The sequence below is a fragment of the Haemorhous mexicanus genome, chromosome 3 (genome assembly GCF_027477595.1).
Source record: "Haemorhous mexicanus isolate bHaeMex1 chromosome 3, bHaeMex1.pri, whole genome shotgun sequence".
Taxonomy (NCBI): domain Eukaryota; kingdom Metazoa; phylum Chordata; class Aves; order Passeriformes; family Fringillidae; genus Haemorhous; species Haemorhous mexicanus.
In genome coordinates, this window is record NC_082343.1 from 67,731,725 (window position 1) to 67,753,171 (window position 21,447).

The window sequence follows — 21,447 nt, forward strand, 5'->3', positions numbered from 1 at the left end:
GGGGACCTGAGGACTACCGTCCAAAGTCAGAGCCCCTCCTTGTAAGCAAATCACAGGGTTTAAATACCTTTTTGAAGTCTGATTAGCTCATCACAAATTTTGCTTCACTAAGTCTACGTGCCTGCTCTCAACGTTTTCTTTGATTGATTAGTTTATTGTACCTTCAAAGACTACATTCTTTAAGGTAGTTTATTTCTTGCGCTCTACTGCTTTTTAACTATAAATCTAGTATACACACAAACACACACTTCATAGATAACAGTTTGTTCTTAACTGTACATTCTTTAGATAAACTAAAAATTCACCTCCTCAGCAAGCTTCGCTGATTTCTTCTAACTTCTTGGTAACAGTTTCTACAACACAGGTTACAAATTGACTACTGGGCCTACCAAAGCCTTAGCATAACTACCACTAATACAACTTAATATCTGAATTTCTGATTTTATGGCAACAGTTAGACATTGCTTATAGTGGCCTTTTTTAAAAAAAGATTAATTTTAGAACAAAATAGAGAAACTTAAGCTTTGCTTTCTGACAGTAAATGGAATCAGCTGACAAATCTTACCCTTTTTATATGATCGGTTTTTTTCACTACAAATTGAGACTCTCTAAGTGTGATGGATTTGTCATAGAAATATATTTTGCAGAAAATTTCAAATTCTGTTCATCCTTTTAGGCTCTCATCACTTCAATGTCAGTGAATGTTGTCCTTTAAGGCATTTGATCCTCCTGAAGACAACCAACTTCCTCAGTGCCATCTCTCATCTTTTGCACCAAAAGGCTGTTTTTCTTCTATGGGTGCTTTTTCGAGTAGTAATATGACTTTGCTTTTTAAGACAATGAATAATGGTGAATTAGAAACTGTATTTTCCTTCTAAAAATACTTAGAATGAGAAAAATTTCAGAATGACATTGTCGGGGAAAAAAAATTCCAACTTCATTAACTATGGCTTGACTGACCATTAGGATGTAATTTGATGATACTAAATACAGAAATTGAAAAAAGAAAGGATGAACTTAATATGGCTAGCAGGTGATTAAAGCAGATGAAAATATGGCATCTCTATTTTCTCTGTAATATAGTTCCGAAACAATGCTGAGGATTTGGGATGATAAATAATTTTTAAGTCATAGTGCTGAAGTAGTCTTGGGGGCATTGCAAATAACTGTTGTCTTTTTGATAACATTTGTATAGTAGAGCTCTCCTTATCAGTTAAGCAAGTTTGAGGTTTAGTACCACTCAGCTTGATTTACAAGTTGGTTGTGTTTAAAACCACTTGATTTACAAGTGGTTGAATTTAAAAATAAGGGTTGATTTTCAAAGAGCCATTACAAAACATTTAAACTGTTTTCTGCTAGAATTTTTTCCCATTCTGACTAACTTTTGAAGCTTTTTCTAAACAATTTTACTCTTTACCCTTTCTTAACAGTCTTTCTTCAATGTATTCTTGTGTTGTATTAAAACCTGTCATCATGAAAATACTTTTGATGTCATAGTGAGATTGAAATTCACATTAAACTCTATTTTGACTTATTCTGCAAGCTGGTTTTACACTTTGGCACAGAAAGTGAACTTATGTGCAGCTAACAAATGTCTCAGTCACACAGGTGACTATGTTGCTTAGAAATCGCTCTGTTTGAGAGCAGTGCAACATAAATGTATGGAACTGGATTGCTGACCCCTGTAAACTTATGTAATTCCATTAGAGACAGCAATGCCAGTGTGGAACAGCTGAGCTTTTATCTCAGAAATAGATGTCACATAGTAGCCAAGTGGGGGATTAAGTGCCAGGTCATACAAAGCACTAATGGTGATGTCTTCCCTAATTCGGTTTATAGTAAAAAGTTGCACTTCACTTCTATCCAGCTGCTTCTTGTCTTTCTGTCAAGGTCTTCAAGTCTACTTCTTTCTGCCTGGAAAAATTATTTTGGTTCTGGCTTGTACATAAAATTCTGAGGTGTTCTACTCATGAAGATTAGTTGAATTCAATCTGGCCACTTGCCTGTCCATCTGCAGCATTCTTTAATGGCCATTTTTGCCACTGACTAGAGATGTCCAGTGCATACCCCAACCCATCTCTCATAGTCCTGTGATATTATCTTGCTATAGCTCTTCCCATTTAATCAGTATTTCTTGTTTGTTTGATATCACAACTGCTTGTTTTGTACCTGAATTTTTGCCTCAGCTGAAGATATTCTGAAGGTTGTGTCATGTTTCATAGAGACATAAAATCATTATTATAGGGAAAGGTGTCCAAGATTGAGTCCAGCCTATGACCAAACACCATTATATCAACTAGACCATAGCACTAAGAGCCGTGTCCAGTTGTTTATTGAGCACCCCTGGGGATGGTGACTCCACCACCTCCCTGAGTAGCCCATTCCCATTCTTGACAACCCTCTCAGTAAGAAATTCCTCCTGATTTGGGTGTTGCAGCATTGTATCTGTCTGTCACACTTTAGCCAGGTCTTGATTCTTTTAAAAACCTTTTTAAAGTGAACTGTGTTTTTCCTTCTTTTCCCTTCTATTTTTTATTTTTATACATATTTGGAAGAGAATTCTGCTCTTTTTTTTCCTCAGAAAATGGAGTACAGTTATTAAATTCCTTTGTTGCATTATAATTTGTTGTGGCGAGGAAAATACCCTGCTTTTCCCTTTTCTGCAGCACATCCTAAATAATCATGTAAGCGAAAAAAGGAATTTTCTGCTAACCATATCAGAATGCCATCTGTCCTTGTATCCAGTATTATATTTACTCTGCTTAATGGAATGGGTTTGCCCCCCAGTATCTCTTTCTGTCACGCTCATACACGTGCTGATGCCTCTGTCAAATCCCCTTTTGTCCCCTTCTGGTCATATTTCACTGGTGGACCCAGTCTTGGAAGCACTCTGCTGCTAGAGCAGAAGGAGCAACAGGGCCTGATTGCCCGCTTGGCCTCTTGTCATGGGTGAGCTCCTTCTTGGTTTGCTGCTGATTGCTAAAATCAGTTGTAGGATGGCATGTTGTTGCTTTAAACAAGTCTTGACTGCCTGGCTTCTGAACATGAGAATGTGAATTCCATTCTCATGTTGCTGCTCAGTGTGTTGGGCTATCAAAAGAGGTGCAGGTAATGTGCTGCCCTTGTTGAATCTGATTACAGAGTGCTGTGTAGCTGTAGCTTTACTGCTGCCTTGATTTTGATTTGTGTTACCTGATTGATAAAGGCTATCCCTTTTCCTGGACTTGGACCAAGTGCCTATTTCCAAGATAGGCTGTGGTAGCATAAAGCTCCTGATGAGCTAAAGCCTCTCATTTGGTGTCTGGTACAACTCTAGGAGAAAGGCCATAGTGAATAAATGACCTATTCAGCCACACTGGCCACTCTGTCCCTGTGTCAAGGTGTGCTGTGCACCTCTTCTTTGAGTGGGACATCTCCTCCCCCATGATTAATTGGACTATGGCATGCCTTTTCCTGATAATTAAATTTTAAGGTGCACTGTAATAATTTATAAACATGCTGAGCTGTAAATGCAAGAAGATATTTTAAACCACTAGGATTTTCAGACAATTCAGAAGAGTTAATATTTCAGTGTGGGCCATACACAAATAAACAAAACACAGGAAGGGCTGTAAGTCAAGTTAAATGTGATACTGATCTGTACTTGGCAGGTCTGAGTGTAGAAATAGATTATTGGCGCATCGGATTACAGGTACTTGAGGAGCAGGTATTTAGGAGCATGAAGAAAGCTCTCAAGGTGTATGGGCCTCTGTGAAGTGTTATACCTACTGTATATTGTATTAAACATCAGGAAACGTGAAAATAAATTTTTTTTTCCCCTGTATTTTATTCTCAGTGTGGATGTTGGCGACTGGTGCATGGGCTCGGACTTATCCTCTTTGACAGAAAATTAAGTGTCTATCAATAAGTGTGAAAATGAAAAATTTCTTATCCAAAGGTAGAGCCCTAGGTAATAGTGGATATCTGTTAATGCTCAATACTTAGAAATTATGTTGAGCTTCATAGTGTCATTCTCTAAATAATTAATTGTAAACAAAATTCATTAGAGATTTCTTTGGAAATCTAGTTGCTGTAATAAAAATAATCCACTATTTGTTTCCAGAGTTTCTAAAGAAATAAAATACTGAATTTTACTTAGGTATAAATTGAGCTAACACATGAAGACTGTTGAATAGCATAAAGGATCTTTTAATAATAGATTTTATGTGAAAGTGTGTTTTATAGGGGAAGAAAGTTCTTGCCCTCTGTGTGTTTTATCTCAAAGGAAGACTGGTATAGTTAGACCAGCTTTTTGGGGGGAGATGCTTTTTGCAGGGAGCATTCCTTTTACAGCTGCAGACCATATTTGTCCCTTCCCTGCTCATTCTACTGTGCCCCTAATGCACTGGCCCAGGTATTTAGAAAGACTTGCAACAAGCCATGTAGCTGAAGAACAAATGTCGTCCTTCCACCTTTTCTGTGATGTCAGGAAATCCTGACCTAAAGGTCTAGACTTGTTCCTGTGTTTGTTATCAGCAATACAGAGATCTTGATTGACAGAGCATCATCTATTTGTGGGATTTTCCATAAGGAAGCAAAAGATCTTTCTAGATAAATGGATGTTTTTAAAAATTTAAATTAAAAAAAAAAAAAAAGAAAGAAAGATGGGCATGCATAGGTTTTGTGGTTTGAGTGTGGGTTTTTGTTTTTTTTTTTTGTATACATGTTATAACTCGTTGGCTACTTTTGTATGTAGTAACACATTTGTAATACTATATTCTGTGATTGTGGTCAGCTTTTATGAAAGGAAGTTTTAAGCAGCTTGGAATTACTTTCCTGTATCATTGTATTCTTGTCATGTGCTAAGGAGAAGAAATTTGTCCTGTAAAACAAACTTTTCCTTGCTATTAAGTTGGGTATTTTATTTTGTCTTAAATTGATCATAATATGTAAATTTTAAATACTGATATATAAATATATCTCAATTTTTGGACATTATTTGGTCAGCTGGAAGAAAAGGGGAAAAAACTAATGCAATACCTATTGTATCAAAAACATATGATTGTTTTGAACTATCATGGAGGAAATATTTCTACATAAAATAATGATAATGCTTGCAATTTTTTAAGGTTTCTTACTGATTTTGTAGGCTGAACTTTTCTGTTTGCTGCACTTTTTACTGTTTCTCAGTATATGTTACTACTTCCTATGTGAAGTAATTCTTACCTACACAGAGAGTGCAAGGGTGGGTCAGGCTTATTGGTCTACATCTTATAAATCATTAGCAGGTTATGCACAAGCATTTCTTGTTGGCACTGTCCTTGTGTGGTTCATTGCAGAGACAGGCAGCACTGGCAAAATCTGGGGATGCCTCTGGAGTGTCTGGTGTTTCAGGCTGGTGTTCAGACAGCAGCACCCTGGGAGCACTGGGAACACAGCAGTTCACCTGAACAAGGCTGAACACAATACTCTGACCCAGGGACCCACACGTCAAGTCTGAAATGGAGGTTTACCAGTCATAAAATTGATGTTTGTGTAAGATGCATAGTGATGGTTTTTTCTCATAGGTATCAGCTCTCATGTTGATGTAAAATTAGAGAAAATGAACCATGCACATTTCTTGGGGTATTTTCTTAGAATCATAGACTATTGTTTTCTGTGCTGCAAAATAATTTGCACTCAATTCTAGTATTAAGATGAATTACACATTTGTAATTAGGAAAGCATTTTATCGTGACTAAATCACTCTCAGGAGCAGATGACCGAAGTACAGCTGACCATGTAAGAGCTGGTCAGCTTTCCAAACCATAACATCTCGTTTGGGGTAAAAAATATCTCTCAGCCAAACTTTCATCTTTCAGCCACAAACAGTGTGGAACAGGAATTGTTGTTTGTATTCCATGTTGCTCAAAACATCAAAGCTAGAGTAGGGTCTGACTTGCTTCACATTATTACCATGTAGAACATAAAACAATCCAATAATTATTGGCATAACCAAGGTTATTGCTGTTGTTGGTACTAACTTACTCTGTTGTAGTTCTTCAGACCAATGCACACAGTATTTCAGTAGGTTTTCATTAAAAATTAAGTTATTGTTTTGTATAAAAAGTATTAGCTGGCAATCTCAGTATCCTTATAGAGAATATGGTTCTGTCTGTCCCTCTGAAATGATATGCTGTCTGAAAATACAGTAAAGCATGATTTTCTTTTTCCTGTCATGTGATAAGGATTGCTATGTGCAGTTGGAGTAGAGCTGGAAAAATATGAATTACTCAAATAAGCAGTTTATGGGTCTTAGTATTACGCAGTTGTACTAAAAAAGCTGCAGGGATTTTTAAATCATTTTAAAAAGCATTTACAAGCATGCTTAGCAGGGGTTCATGCTCTCATTTAAAAACAGAGAGTGCAAAACTTGTTTTTTCTACCTACATCCAATGTTTGCAACCTTATTGCTTTTCAGTTTTCAGAAACTTATTTGAGAATGAGCCATCTATTTTAGCTAGAACTTTAAATGTATTCATTCACTTCAAGGTACTTCAATTTCTGCTTGGGTTTCATTGAAGTGCTGTTAAGTTGCTTTTGGTTCAGTTCGTACAGACTTTTTTCCCTGTGTTGCTATATTAATACAGTGGGTCAAATTCTCAAAGATAAAATGTGATACAGCTATTCCATTTCTTTAAAAATACGGAGGTTTATAGTAATTTGATGGAGCTGGAATTCAGGCTGCTGTAAGGCATATGTTATGATGAAATATTCAGTTGCATGCATTTTATTTTTGCATTTCCCATAAGATATAAATGCCCTTCTTTTAGGGAACGAGTTGTGCTTGAATTTAAATTGAATTTGTTGCTGTTCAATGCTTTTAGTAAGAAGCAAGTCAATAATGAGAATTTAAAGATATCTTCTGAATGTGGCATCGCACATGGATTTATTTTTCACTTGGAGTTTTCAGTGAGGTTTCCACTGCTAAATCATAGTACCCTTGAAAATGCTTCATGATTTATACTTTCTGCAGATTGTAGTGCTGCATAACTTGAGACTGGAACACTGCCTGAAGTGCAAAACATTATGGCACTTCTATGCACAAGGATGAGAGTCAAGGGCTGTTTTGAGTATGGGATTTGACCTAGTGTTCTGCAATTGCTTATTATAATATAACCTGATCCTAAGTGTGAGATTTATTTTTTTTATAGTACTTTCTGAACTACTTTGTCCCACGTCTCTAACCAAAACTAAGGGACCACTCATGCAAGACAGTGCATATAACATTTAGAAAAACCCCAAACCCTCTGTTTTCAAGTAATTTTTGATATGAACAAAGAAGTTGAATACTAGACACCATTTAACCAGCAGGGAAACAAGCCTTTGGGATCCAATAGCTGAGGCTGTTGGTACCAGGAGGGAGGTCATAGCTTTGTGATCAGAAGTTGCTGTTGGCATCACCAAAGACAATAAGAATATAGAAGGTTGAAACCTTTGGTAAAGGGCATTTCAGTGATAGCTGTGATTTTGCTAATGAGATTGCATGTGGTTTAGTTGTCATTTTTTGCAATGTTTTGGTAAAGTTTTGTGAGTCTCTGTACCATGAAACTCCTTCAAAATAGGAAAGTTTATCTTATTTTTTTATCTGGGGAGGAAATAAGCCAAAAGTGTCATTGATATCTGCAGATAAGTAACTGGTACTAAAAACGAGTTGCCAAACATATGGAAAACCTATGTTTTTTCCCTCTTTCATTAAATAGCATGTACATATGTTAAAAATGGAATTAGAAGAAGTTTAAAGTGTTTTTTGTGATTTTTTTTTTTTAAGTTAATTCCTTGCTATATAAAGATAGGTGAGGCTGGGGGGTTGGGTTTTTTTACATCTAATGTTGCTTCAGAACTTTTTTATTTTTCCTTTTTCCTTTCAGTTGTAATCTGTCCTGTCCTTTTGGGATTATGTGGCTCAGGTAACAGAATGGGGTCTATTATTTCAGGCATAAAATTTAGAATAAATTTAGAATAAAATGCATAAAAGGCATAAAATTTAGAATAAATATCGAGACTTTTGTTCAAACAAACGAACACCATGGCCAAAGTCTTAAATCTGCTCTTTCACTTATGAGAACTTTTTTGAGCTTTGTAGCTCATCTGAACACTTGACTATAGGCACTTTCCTTTAGTCTGGAGAATATAGACTTTTGCTTGGTGTCAGGAGAGCAACTATGTGCCTTCTTCATATTTCCCAGCCTTGAGGGCAAGTCAGCACAACTTCCTCTGTTGCCTGGTTCTATGCTGATGGAGGACTGGTCTAGGTTCTGTCCTCAGTTAAAAAAGAAAATCCCCTGCTGCTTCTTCATTGTAATTTTGGTTGCTTCTTCTTACTTTTTAAGATGTTAACTCTAATAACAGAGTTAACCATTTTTTTGTTCAGATGTGTTTTATAGCTCTGCTGCCTGTAAATCTAGGAAGTATGGGGAGAATTGCTGGAGTTGTTGAAGAAAAAGATTGCATTAACCCCACCTATTGCGTGGATAGTTTATTCACTGACATATACACATACTTCTCTGTACTTCCTAGTTAAAAACCAAGATCTGCTATGTTGTGGTGCAGTTGAAACATCCCTTAGGATATATCTGGTTATCTTAAAACTTTCATTGAATGCTCGTGGTTTTGCTGCCTTCACAGCCTTCTTGAACTGCTTAGCTCCCTGGGCTCCTCAGATTGCTAGCTGCCCTGCCCTGAACTTTTCTGTTCAGCTGACTTACTAGCTGGGAAGTCGGTGAATTTATGTAGTAATGGACCTTAGACCTTAGGATGCACAAAATGTTTACTAGATAAACTGTCAAAAGTGAAATTGTATCTGGGCAACCATCAAGATTACAATCCAGAATAACTAGTGTTTGCATTTTTGATGTTTCTGAAATTAAATATTTAAGAAAATGTAATGTTTGGGAAGGAGGGATCTGAGATATGTTTTTTATTCAGAATGAATTTCTTTTTGTGGGATATATACTCTGTGTGTTATTTTCCAACAGAGAGATCTCTTCAGTTTTTTTGGTTTTTTGGGTTTTTTTAAAGTCTGTGCTTTGAACTATTCCAAATAAATGTGAGGTTTTTTTAAAATGTGTTTTTAAGTGTGCTTCCCCCCCCCAGTGTATTTACCGCAACAACATGGATATAAAGACAAAGCTTTCATTAGGAAAATTAGGTGTTTAAGAAGAACAGAAAAGCTTCCCTACTCTTTAAGATGTATAAGAATATCCTGGCTAATACCGCATTTATGCAGTTACATCCTTAATAACATGTGGTGTCTTATTTGTGTGATGGAAACAAGCCAGATTGGTGAAGTAGCTTTCAGAGTACCTAGGTATGTTTTTCTTGGTATCTAACAGATAATCAGAATGCCTTTTCTCTTAATATAATATTATTTTGTATTTGCAGGTAATATATGCTTTGAACACTAAAAATGATGAACATGAAGCAGCTATCCAAGCCCTTAAGGATGCTCATGAGGAAGAAATCCAACAAATTCTTGCAGAGACCAGAGAGAAGATCTTGCAGTATAAAAGTAAAGTGGCAGAAGAAATGGATCTCAAGAGAAAGATTCAGGTTTTGGAAGAGTCACTGGAAGATCACAAAAAGATGAAACATCAGGCCTTGACAGAATTTGAAGCATATAAGGATAGAGTTGAAGATATGCAGCTTTGTGCAGAAGCTCAGCATGTCCAACGTGTAGTGACCATGTCAAGGGAAGTAGAAGAGATCAGAAAGAAATTTGAGGAAAGGCTACGAAGTTTCATACAATTGCAAGTACAGTATGAGAAGGACAAGCGTACAGCTCTGGAAGACTTAAAAGCTGCCCACAGGCTTGAAATTCAAGAACTTCTGAAGACTCATCAGAGTCAGAATGCTACTTTAAGTAAGGGGCAAGAGAAGATGGAGGAATTGCATAGACTGGAGCTGGAAGACTTGAACAGTAAAGTTGAAGAGTTAAGGCTGGAAAAAAAAAAGCTCATTGAGGACTATGAAGGCAAACTCAGCAAAGCACAGTCCTTCTATGAACATGAACTTGACTCTTTGAAAAGATCTCAGCTTTTTACAGCAGAAAGTCTACATGCCTGCAAAGAGAAAGAAGTGGAACTAAGAAAAGAATTTCAGAACCAGGAAAGTATGTTACGGAAGAATCTGGGGAAGCTTAAAACTGAATTGCAAATGGTCCAGGATGAAGCTGCTAGTCTACGGGAAAAATGCCAGAAGCTTCAGGTGGCTCTTGGTACTGCAGAAAACAATGTTCAGGTGAGACTAATGATATGCTGTTCCCAAGACTGTGAATTTTCTTTTCCTATAAAAGCAGTGTTTTCATGTGGTTGTTAGGTTGAGATTATTAGTGTGTAAACTTAATTTTCTTTCGCTCATACATGCTTGTCATCTTCTTCAATTTTTTTTTCATATATTTCTACTTTAAACTTAATTGTTTAATTAACAATATTTTCACAAGCAGCAACTGAAATACCGCACACTCTTTCAGTATGTAGTGGGTTTGGCTCAGGTAGGGTTAATTTTCTCTGCAGGAGCTTGTGGGGTGCCATGTTTTTGATTTGTTGGAAACAAATCCAAACATATTGGAAACAGTGTTGGTAATTGGAATTATTTAGTTGTTGCTGAGCTGTGCTTACACAGAGTCAAGGTTGTTTTGGCTTTTCACCCCACCCTTCCAATGAGGAGGCTGGGGGTGTACAAGGAGCTGGAATGGAGCAGAGCCAGGACAGCTGAACACAGGGATCTTCCATATTATATGACGTAATGCTCGGGATATAAATCTGGGGGAAGGAGTAATGGTGTTTGCCTCTCCAAGTCAGTGTTATGCCAGATGGAACCCTGCTTTCCTGAGGACAGCTGAATGCCTGCCTGCCCATGGGAAGTGGTGAATGAATTCCTTGTTTTAATTGCTTGTATGTGTGTGGCTTTTGTTTCATCTATCAAACAGTCTTCATCTCAACCCACAAATTTTCCCACTTTTACCCTTCCAATTCCCTTCCCTGTCCCACTTTGGCAGTAGTGAGCAAGTGGCTGTGCCATACTTAGCTGCTGACTGGGTTAAACTCCAGCACAGTTTTATTTAGTGTGTTGAGTTGATCCTGGCTGCATGCCAAGTGCTCACCAAAGCTGCTCTACCACCCTTCTGCTCAGCTGAACAGAGGAGAGAGACTGTAATGAAAGACTTCTGAGTTGAGATAAGAAGTGGGAGAGATCATTCATCTGTTACCATCATGGGCTAAACAGACTTTGCTTGGGAAGAAGGATTTTTCACCAATTTATTACCAAATTTATTACCAATCAAATCAAAGTAGGATAATGAGAAGTTAAACCAAATCTTAAAAGAGCACTTTCTCCCCACCCCTTCATCTTTCCTGGGCTTAACTTCATTCCCAGCTCTAGAGAGTTAACTTTATTCCCAACTCTCAAGTTCTCTAACCACTTCCCCTGCACTGATGCAGGGGGATAGTGAAGGGAGCCTGCAGTCAGTTCATCACATCTCTGCCTCTTCTGCAAAGGGCTTCAGGAGGTGGGTTTATGGAAAGCTGCTGTGAAGGTGAAACCGGTTGTATGTTGATCGTTAATACGGTAAAGGAATTTTCTCCTCAAAGAAGAGGAAGAGTCTAGTGCAGTATCTCCAACAGATTTTAAGGTCAGGTCCTACTCTGATCACTGTGGATGAGGTGATGAAATACATAATCTCACCACATCTGGTGTCTGTTTCATTACACATCCTGTACAGTGTTTTCCCCAATTCTCTCTTCCACTTTAGTTTCTGAAATGACTCTTTACTGTTTCACTAACTTGAATTATAAGAGATCTATATTTTCCTTTGAACCAGAACAATATTTTCCCTCCTACATGGATAGAACACATTACACTCTCCAAGATATCCTATTGTGAATCAGTACATCTGATTTAAGGCATAAAAGTTTAGAATCATAGAACTATAGAATAGTTTGTCTTGGAAGGGACAGTAAAGATTATCTAGCTCCAAACCCTCTGCCATGGCTGGGATACCTTGTACTAGACCAGCTTGCTTAGAGTCCCATCCAGCCTTGAACACCTGCAGGGATGGGAAGTCCACAACCTCTGTGGGCAATCAGTTTCAGTGCCTCACCACCCTCAAAGGAAAGAATTTCTTCATAATATCTAATCTAACCATATGCTCCTTCAAGTTAAGGGGACTCCCCCCGTCTTATCTCTACATGTCTTTGTCAAAAGTCTTTTTCCAGCTCTTTTAGGCCTTCTTTAGATACTGGAAGGCTGCTCTAAGGTCTCCCCAAGAGCCTTCTCTTCTCTAGGCTGAGCATTCTCTCGACCTGTCTCTGTAGGAGATCCAGCGATCCAGCCCTGTGATTGATTTAGTGGTCTCCTCTGGACGTTTTCCGAAATGTCCTTGTCTTTCTTGTGTTGGAGCTGCCACACCTGGACACACACAGTAGTGCAGGTGGGGTCTAAAAAGAGCAGTGTAGAGGGACAGAATCACCTCCTGTGACCTGCTGGCCATGCTGCTTTTGATGCATCCCAAGACATGATTGGCTTTCTGGGCTGTGAGTGCACATTGATAAGTTATATTGAGCTTTTTGTTCCAGAGTCCTTCTCCCCAGGGCTAGTCTCCACCCAGCCTGTACTTGTGCTTGGGATTGCCCCCACCCAGGTGCAGGACGTTGCTCTTGGTGTTGTTAAACTCCATGAGGTTTGCCCAGTCCCACCTCTCAAGCCTGTCAAGGTCCCTCAGGATGACATCCCTTCCCTTCTCTCCAGCAAGTCAAGTGCACCACACGGCTTGGTGGTGTCAGCGAGCTTGCTGAGGGTGCACCCAATACCACTGCCCATGTTGCTGAGAAACATGCTAAAAAGTGCTGGTCCCAACAGTGACCCCTGGAAATGTTTGATAGAAGTAATTGCCCAGCTCTCATTTTATGTATCTCCACACGTAGCTTAATTTGAGTCAGTAGTAAACACTTTGAGTTTCAATGAAGGGCACTAAACTGCTGTGAACACATAACGTATTCTTTAATGTGAAAAACTCTCAGATACCAGAAACCAGGTTGCTAAAGTTGGCCCCCAGACTCTGTGGACCATTTTATAGGATTTTTTTTCATTTACCTGTTTGAATATTGTCACATTTCTCTTATGCATTACTGTCATGCCATGTACCCATTATCTTGTTCTTCAAAAAGTATTTTTGAAGCATTACATAGAATAGACAATGAATATGGGAGTAATATTGCACTATTTCAGCTTTTGTGTGAATAAAACTTGTTTGCTGAAAGGTCTCTTCTGTACCTTTTAACCTAATCTTCATTTAAATTGACGTGATTGTATATGATAGTAACAGGTATTATGTGTTTCCTCTAGGTTCTTCAGAAACAGCTAGATGATGTGAAGGAGGAGGAGATGTCATTGTTAAGCAAACACAAAGAAGTGGAAAGCGAGCTTGCAGCTGCTAGAGAGCGCTTACAGCAGCAGGCCACTGATCTTGTTCTCAAAGCCAGTATGTATGTCAGTAACTTAATATGGAAACAAACTTCATCCTTTTATTCTAGCCTTTTCTTTTTCTGTCATCCTCTTGCAGGTTTAGAGTGCCTAAAGACTGTTTAATGCTTTCCACAGAATTTTCCAATGAGTTTTGAGGGTTTTTAAACTTTTTTGCTATCACATGCATTGTACTTAAATTTCCTTTTTTGTGTACTCATTTGTCCAAGTGCTGTACTTTGTAATGCATGTATGTATCTTCCAGGCCTTGGAACTGCATATATACAGAACAATTCTGCTCTGTTCTCCACATAGTAACTTGCTTCCTGTTCTTCTACCTTTTTTCAGTTGTCTTGTCTTTTTGCTGATGCTGTGGTACTCTCCTTTATACCTACTGTCAGAAGATTTGCAGCTTATTGAATAATAAGTCCTTTAAAGTTTTCTCTATAGCTGCTTTCGTTGCTCCTTTGTAATTGCTGTCATGTGGAAAGGCACAAAAAAATAGCTTAAGACCTGACTTGCAGGTTTCTTTTCCCTCTTTAGCGTTGTCTCCCTAGTGTGCTCAGTAGTAGGCCTGGGCCCCAGTACTTGAAGTTGGACAGCTATACAATAGGTAGGGTTTCAGGGCTTAAAAAGGGGCCCCTGGCTTATCTTTGGCCTTGTTGAATTAGACCAATTATAGCAACTTCTGATTGTTTTCCACAAAACTTAGCACAAGCCCAGGAATAGTCTAGGCTGCATGTTGGAAGAGTATAGCGACCAGCAGGAGCCCAAGACTGCAAGATCCTATTAGATCAAACAGCTAAAAGGAATAGGCTTGCTGCTGAGAGTATGTAAAATGGGCATCTGATCCTCCAAAAGGTGTTTTGTGAGGCAGTCATAGAAAAATTCATGACTATATGAGAGCCCTGTTCTCATACACTCTGAAGCTGTTGCTGCTTCATTCCTTAGGCAGAAGCATGAGAGGGTTTCACCAGGCCACCCCAAATGTAGTGGAAATAAATACCCAGGCTGTTTTTCTGTATTACTGATGGCATGGAGTCAGCTAGCCTGTGATTGAGGCCAGCCCTGGTGTCCTCTGGCGCTGAGGTTTTCAGCTTTACCAAGCTCAGTGGCACTGACAGCAGTACCTCTTTGTTTTAGAGCATCACTGTGCAACAAGAACCAGGATCCCTGTTTGCAGTGGTGCCACCAAGCCATTGCCATGTGGGGTAGCTGGGTGCCAGCCTGTTTGGAAATGGTTTCTGACACTGGCCCACTGCCATCTCCTTGATTTTCAGCTCACACAGTCAAAAATCCTTCCTCAAAGAAACTGAATTCTCATACTTAATTACCATAAAGAATGTTTACTCATCATATTTCAATTTTAGAGCACTCTGTTGAGTCTCTTTGGGGCATTTAAAATACTCTTCTTCCATTTATCCTGAGATTGCTTACTTGGAAGGAAAGTGCTGCATTTCATACCTTTTTTGTAGAGCTTGAGGAATGGAAAACATGTCTTCTGTGTTGGTATTGCTAGGACAAAAGCTCTAGATCAGTGTCTGTGTGCTTACAATGAAATATGTATGACATACTTCTATGAAAAAATGAAAATTCTCATTTTATTGTTATTATTGCTAGATTATAAAATTTTGGGTTTGAAAATACCTTTCTTAAATGGCTGAACTTTTCAAATAAGGATTTAAAAAAAAATGTTACAGAACCTAAACTTACCCATTGTCCTAAGTCTTCCTCTTCAGTTTTCAGTTTTACAAACAAAAATGTTGAAATAAGTTCTAGAATTCTCCAGGGCTTAATACAGTTAGAGGTGTGCATTTTAAATGAAATTACTATTAATTTTGAGGCATTTTTAATTTCTGAATTTCATTATATATCTCATAGCTTCTCCCTTCACATCTGTGTCCACAGGCAATAAACAGTTTCCTTTTTGGCGCATCTTGCTTTTTACAACAAATGCGAATTAATCATGAGGCTCAGTGATTTTGTCATGTGAGAAATAGCATTTACTCCACTTTGCTAGCTATTCCTTAGTGACTTAAATTTAAAAGCAGTGCTTTGTTATAAAACTGAACTGTCATTCAACCTGTCATTTTTAAAATTTATAATAAAATGAGGAGGGAAACAACAGTCTTCCCTAGAAACTGAGACTACAAAAAACAGTAAAAAATTATTCAGAGTAAACAATACCTCTAATCTTTCAGATGGACCTAACTAGAAGCATCCTTTTTCTCTAAACAGTCTTCTATTCACTCCAAAGCCTCTCCCAAAATAACAGCAATTTCACTGCTTTAGTCAGTTACCTACAATAATAGATATATCAAGAAGAACAGACAGAAATTTCTGAAGTCATAAACTTTTGTCAGCTGATTATGTGAAGGACAGATGATTATATTGTGTAGTTTGAAATTGTACTTCCTTTGTTTGTTTTCCAAAAATATACATAAAGAAATTAAAAGGAAGCCTCCAACCTGCAAGGATTTAGATCATACTTTACTATAAAGAGAGTTTTGATATATCTTTTAGTCATATCCTTTAGCAAAATAAAGTGAAATTCTCTAAGTTTTACAGCAGATAAAGCTATGTATCAAGTCAGCCAGCTAAATTATGAGTTTGATAAAACAATGGCATGTTTATCTTTTGACATCAGTGTTCTGCTTTCTGTTGTCAATCTTATTCTAGGATAGAAATATGCAGGTTTAGATGGGATCAGTTCTTCAGTGTTCTTAAAATTGCCTACTTTTACTTTCCTTTGGGAGTCAACGTGCAACTTTGAATGAGGAAAATTGAAACAAGGCACCCCAGCACCAAATGCTCTACTGTTGTTGGGCATTTTACAATAAAACTAAACAAGTGAGAAGTGGAGAGGAAGATAAGTATTGCAGTGAAGGCAAGGGAGATCCATATGCAAGCTTCCACTAGAGTGGTACTATCACTGGAGTATAAATGTGCACTTCAATTGCGTGAAACCAATGCTATGAGGTTTTAAAGAGCTGTTTTGTTTTTAGGTCACATTGGAATGCTTCAAGCTACTCAAATGACTCAAGAAGTTACAATCAGAGACTTGGAATCAGAAAAGTCTAGATTAAAGGAAAAATTGTCCCAGCTGGAAGAGGAAAGGAATTTATTACAAAGCAAAACACAGAGTCTGGATGAGCGACAAAGGCAGCAAATTCTGGCATTGGAGAAGGTTAAACAGCTTATTGGCTTTAGTTGAATAAAAACAAAAACACTAGGATTCTCAGAAAATAAAATATTATGCTTTAATTTTTGTTTGATATGACCAGACTAGAACCAGTATGTTTCAAGTATATCTCATGTAGCAACAAAGAATGACTAATGTGGAGTGTGAACTGAGATTAAAGGGAAGTCAGATGAAATGCTTCTTTGTTAGAAGATTCTCCAATGCAGTCAGACTGCTTTGGACAATCTTCTAACTATTTCATTTGATTTATGACTTTGTGTGTATATGCCTAGTATCTAAATTGTCTGAGGAAGGACAAATGTGAAATAATTAAAGAACAGCTTAAAAAGCCATTTGCTGAAAATGCATTGAAAGTGTTTGAAAATACTAAACAGAAATTCTCTATAGGCTTGATACCTGATCGTTGTTTTGCCAGATTAAATAGAGGAAAAATTAGGTTTTTAATAAGTATGTATTGTTTTGCATGGATCTTTTAAAATTACCTTTTTGGTAACTGAATCACATAGTGCTTAGTGTTTGCTCAATTTGTTTTATATGGAAGTTAATTTTTTGCAGATTTATGTCATCAGCAATGTTTTTGTATTTTTTTTTATTCCTACTGTTCAGATTTTTTTTTACCATTGAATAGATTTCTTTTCCTATACTTTATAGAAAGTAAATGAAGCAAGGGAAACTCAACGTGAATATTATGAGAAGGAGCTGGTAAAATTACAAGCAAGATTGGAAGGAGAGGCTGCACAGTTAAAGGAGGCTCATTCCAAGACCTTAGAAGAATTGGCATGGAAACACCATACTGCAATTGAGGCTGCACACAGTAATGCTAATAAGGATAAGAAGAAACTGCAGATGGTATGTTCTTATTTTCTTAGTAATCAAACAAAAAGCAACTGTTACAGTTTGCATCTTGTACTGCATGTTTTGTTTTTTTTTTATGGCAAACTTAATTTGGAATTACCTGCAGGCCTCTGAAGAAACTGCTTAGCCTTTAGAAAAATAACTAATATCGTGGAAGAAAAAAAGCACTTGTACTGTCATTTGTCTGCATACAGGAGATAAATTCTCCATTTATACAAATGTATTTTTAAGTATAATAGTTTTGTTTTCCTGGGATTTGTGACCCATATTCAGAAGGGTTGGTATATCAAGATCTGTTCTTATGAAGGAGATGAAAGATTATATTATTATAGCATTTACTTACAGTTTTCATTGACAGGCCAGAAGTACAGAAAGATATTTTATTAGGACTGATTTTTTTAATTGAGCTCTATGTGTACTCAGAAGATGAAAACAGGTGTTCTAAGTGTGCATCATAAAATTATGTGCTGTACAGCAGCTTACTCTCCAGTAACTATACATTTACCTTTGACTGAAATCCTGAAACTGAAAGGCTTTTTTTGTTTCACAAATTTGGCCTTTTCTTTCTCAGGATGAGAGGGCCATTTTTTAATTATTATTTCCTAATCTGATTGTATGTGTGTTATACATAAATTTTTGCCTTGCACAGGAAATACAGGATTAAGTGTTTAATGTGAGGCTTTGTTATATTTCTTTTGATGTATTCACAGGAAACATACCAAGAACCATGGCTGTAGTTAGTGATGTGCATCTCAGACAGATTTGGTTTGTTTCTGTAAATTTTTCTACTAGTTCAATTTTTAATGAACCCAAAATACTATTTGTCACCCAGTAATTGAAGTAGTTCTCAGACATATATGCATCTGATCTTTCAGGTTTACTTTTTTTAAAACTTGAAACATGCCTGTTATTAAGACAATGGCTCTTAGGGTTTCTGTGTATATTTTTCTTTTATTTCAGTAAGATCTGGGGTTCTTTTTCTTTTGTTTTGTTTGTTACTAAAATAATGTGGAGAATAAAACAAAAGGAGATCACAAACTTTTTTTCTTAAATCACTAAACTAGTTTAAATAGGGAACACTATTAACAATATTTAAACTAGTTTAAATATTTCTCTATAAGTGTGAGAAATTTGAAATGATTTTAACAAGGAAAAACTAGCTACGGAGAGATGCCGGGATCGAGATCTCAGTCTTAATCTGATTTCACTGATGTTAAATCTTAGCAGATTTCACTGTCTCCTCTGTCAAACCTGTCTCACTAAGCACATGCTGTGGTGATCAACTAATCCAAGGAAGAAAACAGCCAAGCTTAAACATGGAGCAGAGTTGAATTTTGTATGGTAGAAGCATGGTACTAGGAGCCTTGGGATAGAGGACATGAGGATTCGTTGGGATTGGAAGCCTGGGAAATGCATCTGGGGAACAGAAGAGAATTCAGCAGAATTAGAGTAGGACTCAAAAAATAGCTCAAGTATTTCTTTTTGCTTCAGTGTTTCCATCTATAAAATGAGCTGTAAAAATGGCATCTGGAGGATTATGAAAATAGAGTTGCTAATAATTTTGCAGTACTGCACAGCTGTACTGACAAGTATCATCAGAGAAATAATTGCTCTGTTATCAGAATAGGGTCTAAATAGCACCAGTGGGATTTTGCAGACAGCAGATTTCAGCATGAACAAGACAAATTGATCAAGTTTCACTGAGCAAGGAGCATTTATCCCACATGTTGACTCATGAGGACCCAGTGAAGAAGGCAGGCACTTGTTGAGTTTTACCTTGTTTACTAATGAGTTTGTGACAGTGTAACCCTCTGTTTGGTCACCCTGACCGACTTCTACCATGAATGAAGAGATCATGCAGGCAGTGTACGCAAGAATCATTTATTGCCTGCCACACACCCTAAAGCAGTGCTAGAACTAACAAACTGCTTAATGTGCTTTCCACCCCCTGCAAAACACTTGAGGCATCTTTGGGTTTGGGTGAAGAAGACTTGGCCTGTGTGGCTTCTTGGAGTTGGCTGGGTTGACACTACATTGCTGTCTTGCAGTAGGAAACCTGGGTTTCCTTAGACTTTTATATCTTTTAGTGACTGTTTTTAATGCTTTAGTTCTTTCTCCCTATTTCACCTAATTTTACCAATACTGTACTTTTTGTTTCAGGCTGGCTCTGGTCTATGTATTTTCATGGGCATTTCTGAGATAATTTTTCAGAAACCTGAGCCCAGGTGTGCAGAGAGGCACTGAATTGATACTAAGCCTTGCATTTCAGCTGAGCCCCTAGGAAGGAGTTAATTAAAGAGCCTCTAGCTCCATGGAAAACCTTGAAGCCTTGTATGGCATGACTCTGGAGCACCTTGCTTGGAAACCTTAATTTTCTTCATGAAAACTTCACAGTATTATGAGCTATATAGTATATTTCACTGAAATATGTAATAAAATTCTCAATTTTAACATGTTTCCTTTACAGTATCTTGTGAAAGAAATTGTTCTTCTGAAAATGTATTCGGAATATTAATAAGGCTGAAGTATAAATTTATAATTTTCCTTAAAAAATATGAAAGTTTCTAGCATTTATGTGTATATAGACACACACGCACACAACATAGGCTCATGTAAGAGAAATATAATTAATCCAGCAGTTATTTTGAGAATTTGGCTATTACACCATAAAGGTTGATGAAAACAGGGGTTACTTGAATCTTTCTATATAGTTAAATTTGAGAAGTAATTTTGTTCTACACAAATGTAGTAGATACATGGTGTGGGGCTTTTTTTTAATTAATTGTAACATTCTAAAAAACTTCACAGAGCTCAGTCTGGATTTTAAGATTTATTCTTTCCTATGGGGATTATTTGTAGGAAATGGGTGGGTAAAGGCTGATTTACCCATCAGCCTAAAGACATGCAGATTTATCAGGGTTATTTTCTAGAAAATGAAAAATTCTTCTTTCAACTCAGACTGAAAAACTGTGAAAGTAGATATTTTTTAAAAACTTTTGATAACTGACAAGTAATTGAGGAAAGTCCTGTTAGTTTTTGTTTTGTGATTTAAGGATTGTAAATTATAAAATAAACTGAAAAATTACATTTGTTGTAAAAGGAAATAAATATTCATGCTTTAACAGTTTCAGGAAAGGGTTGAGATCACAAGTATTTATGCCAGTTAGAATCATTTCCGTGTGGTAGATCTGTAATGTGATAGATTTGCAATGACTCTATGGCAAGTATTTAATATTTCTTCCATCCTTCCTGTTTCTGAAGGAGTTGGAGCAGCAGTTTGAGAAGGAGAAGCTGCATTTGGAGGATGATAAGAATCAGCTCCGACAGCAGCTGGAAAACGTGAAGGAAGAGCTGACGACGAAGCTGACTTCTGCCAATCAGGAGGCAAGGGCTAACTTGCTTGTTTCACTACCACATCTCATCAATAGTGATCTTAGACTCTAGGCCCATGCTGTTGAGTGTTTAATGCCTTACTTCTGTTTAGAGTGGAGTATTCTTAAAACATGGCAAGTTAGTTGACTGTTTCTGAGCAATGATTTTATTGTCCTTTACAAAATTAACAAAGCAAGAGGGACGTAAACAGCTGATGTAAACAGCTCTTTATTTTTAATTATTTTTATTTTCTCATTAGGTACATAGACCTCTACACAAAATACATCAGGAGAGAGGGAAATTTAACTGCATGTAAACTCATATTTGGTTATGGTTAACATATCATAAATTCTGGTCAGTTTCCTGACTTGCAAATCGTCTTCATGTATTTTCATCAAAAGATGATATGAAATACTTTTAGTAACACCCAAATTATTTGCTATGTCATGATATATGCAATTGATATTAAATGTATCATATCTCAAGACAGTTTTAATTTTTTTTAGTTGGAAATCACAGCCTTTTCCCAATACAATATT

At 37.1% G+C, this 21,447-nt stretch overlaps 1 protein-coding gene across 5 annotated transcripts in view; it reads left to right on the plus strand.

Annotated features, from left to right (window-relative positions):
• Positions 1–21,447, plus strand: part of FAM184A (family with sequence similarity 184 member A) — a 74,030-nt gene that overhangs the window by 17,389 nt on the left and 35,194 nt on the right. For all 5 annotated transcript variants that reach the window (XM_059842217.1, XM_059842214.1, XM_059842216.1 and 2 more), the window contains exons 2-6: positions 9,403–10,257; positions 13,363–13,498; positions 16,485–16,666; positions 17,333–17,530; positions 20,798–20,920. In XM_059842217.1, the coding sequence (XP_059698200.1) occupies positions 9,403–10,257; positions 13,363–13,498; positions 16,485–16,666; positions 17,333–17,530; positions 20,798–20,920 (1,494 nt within the window). The remainder of the gene's footprint in view (positions 1–9,402; positions 10,258–13,362; positions 13,499–16,484; positions 16,667–17,332; positions 17,531–20,797; positions 20,921–21,447) is intronic.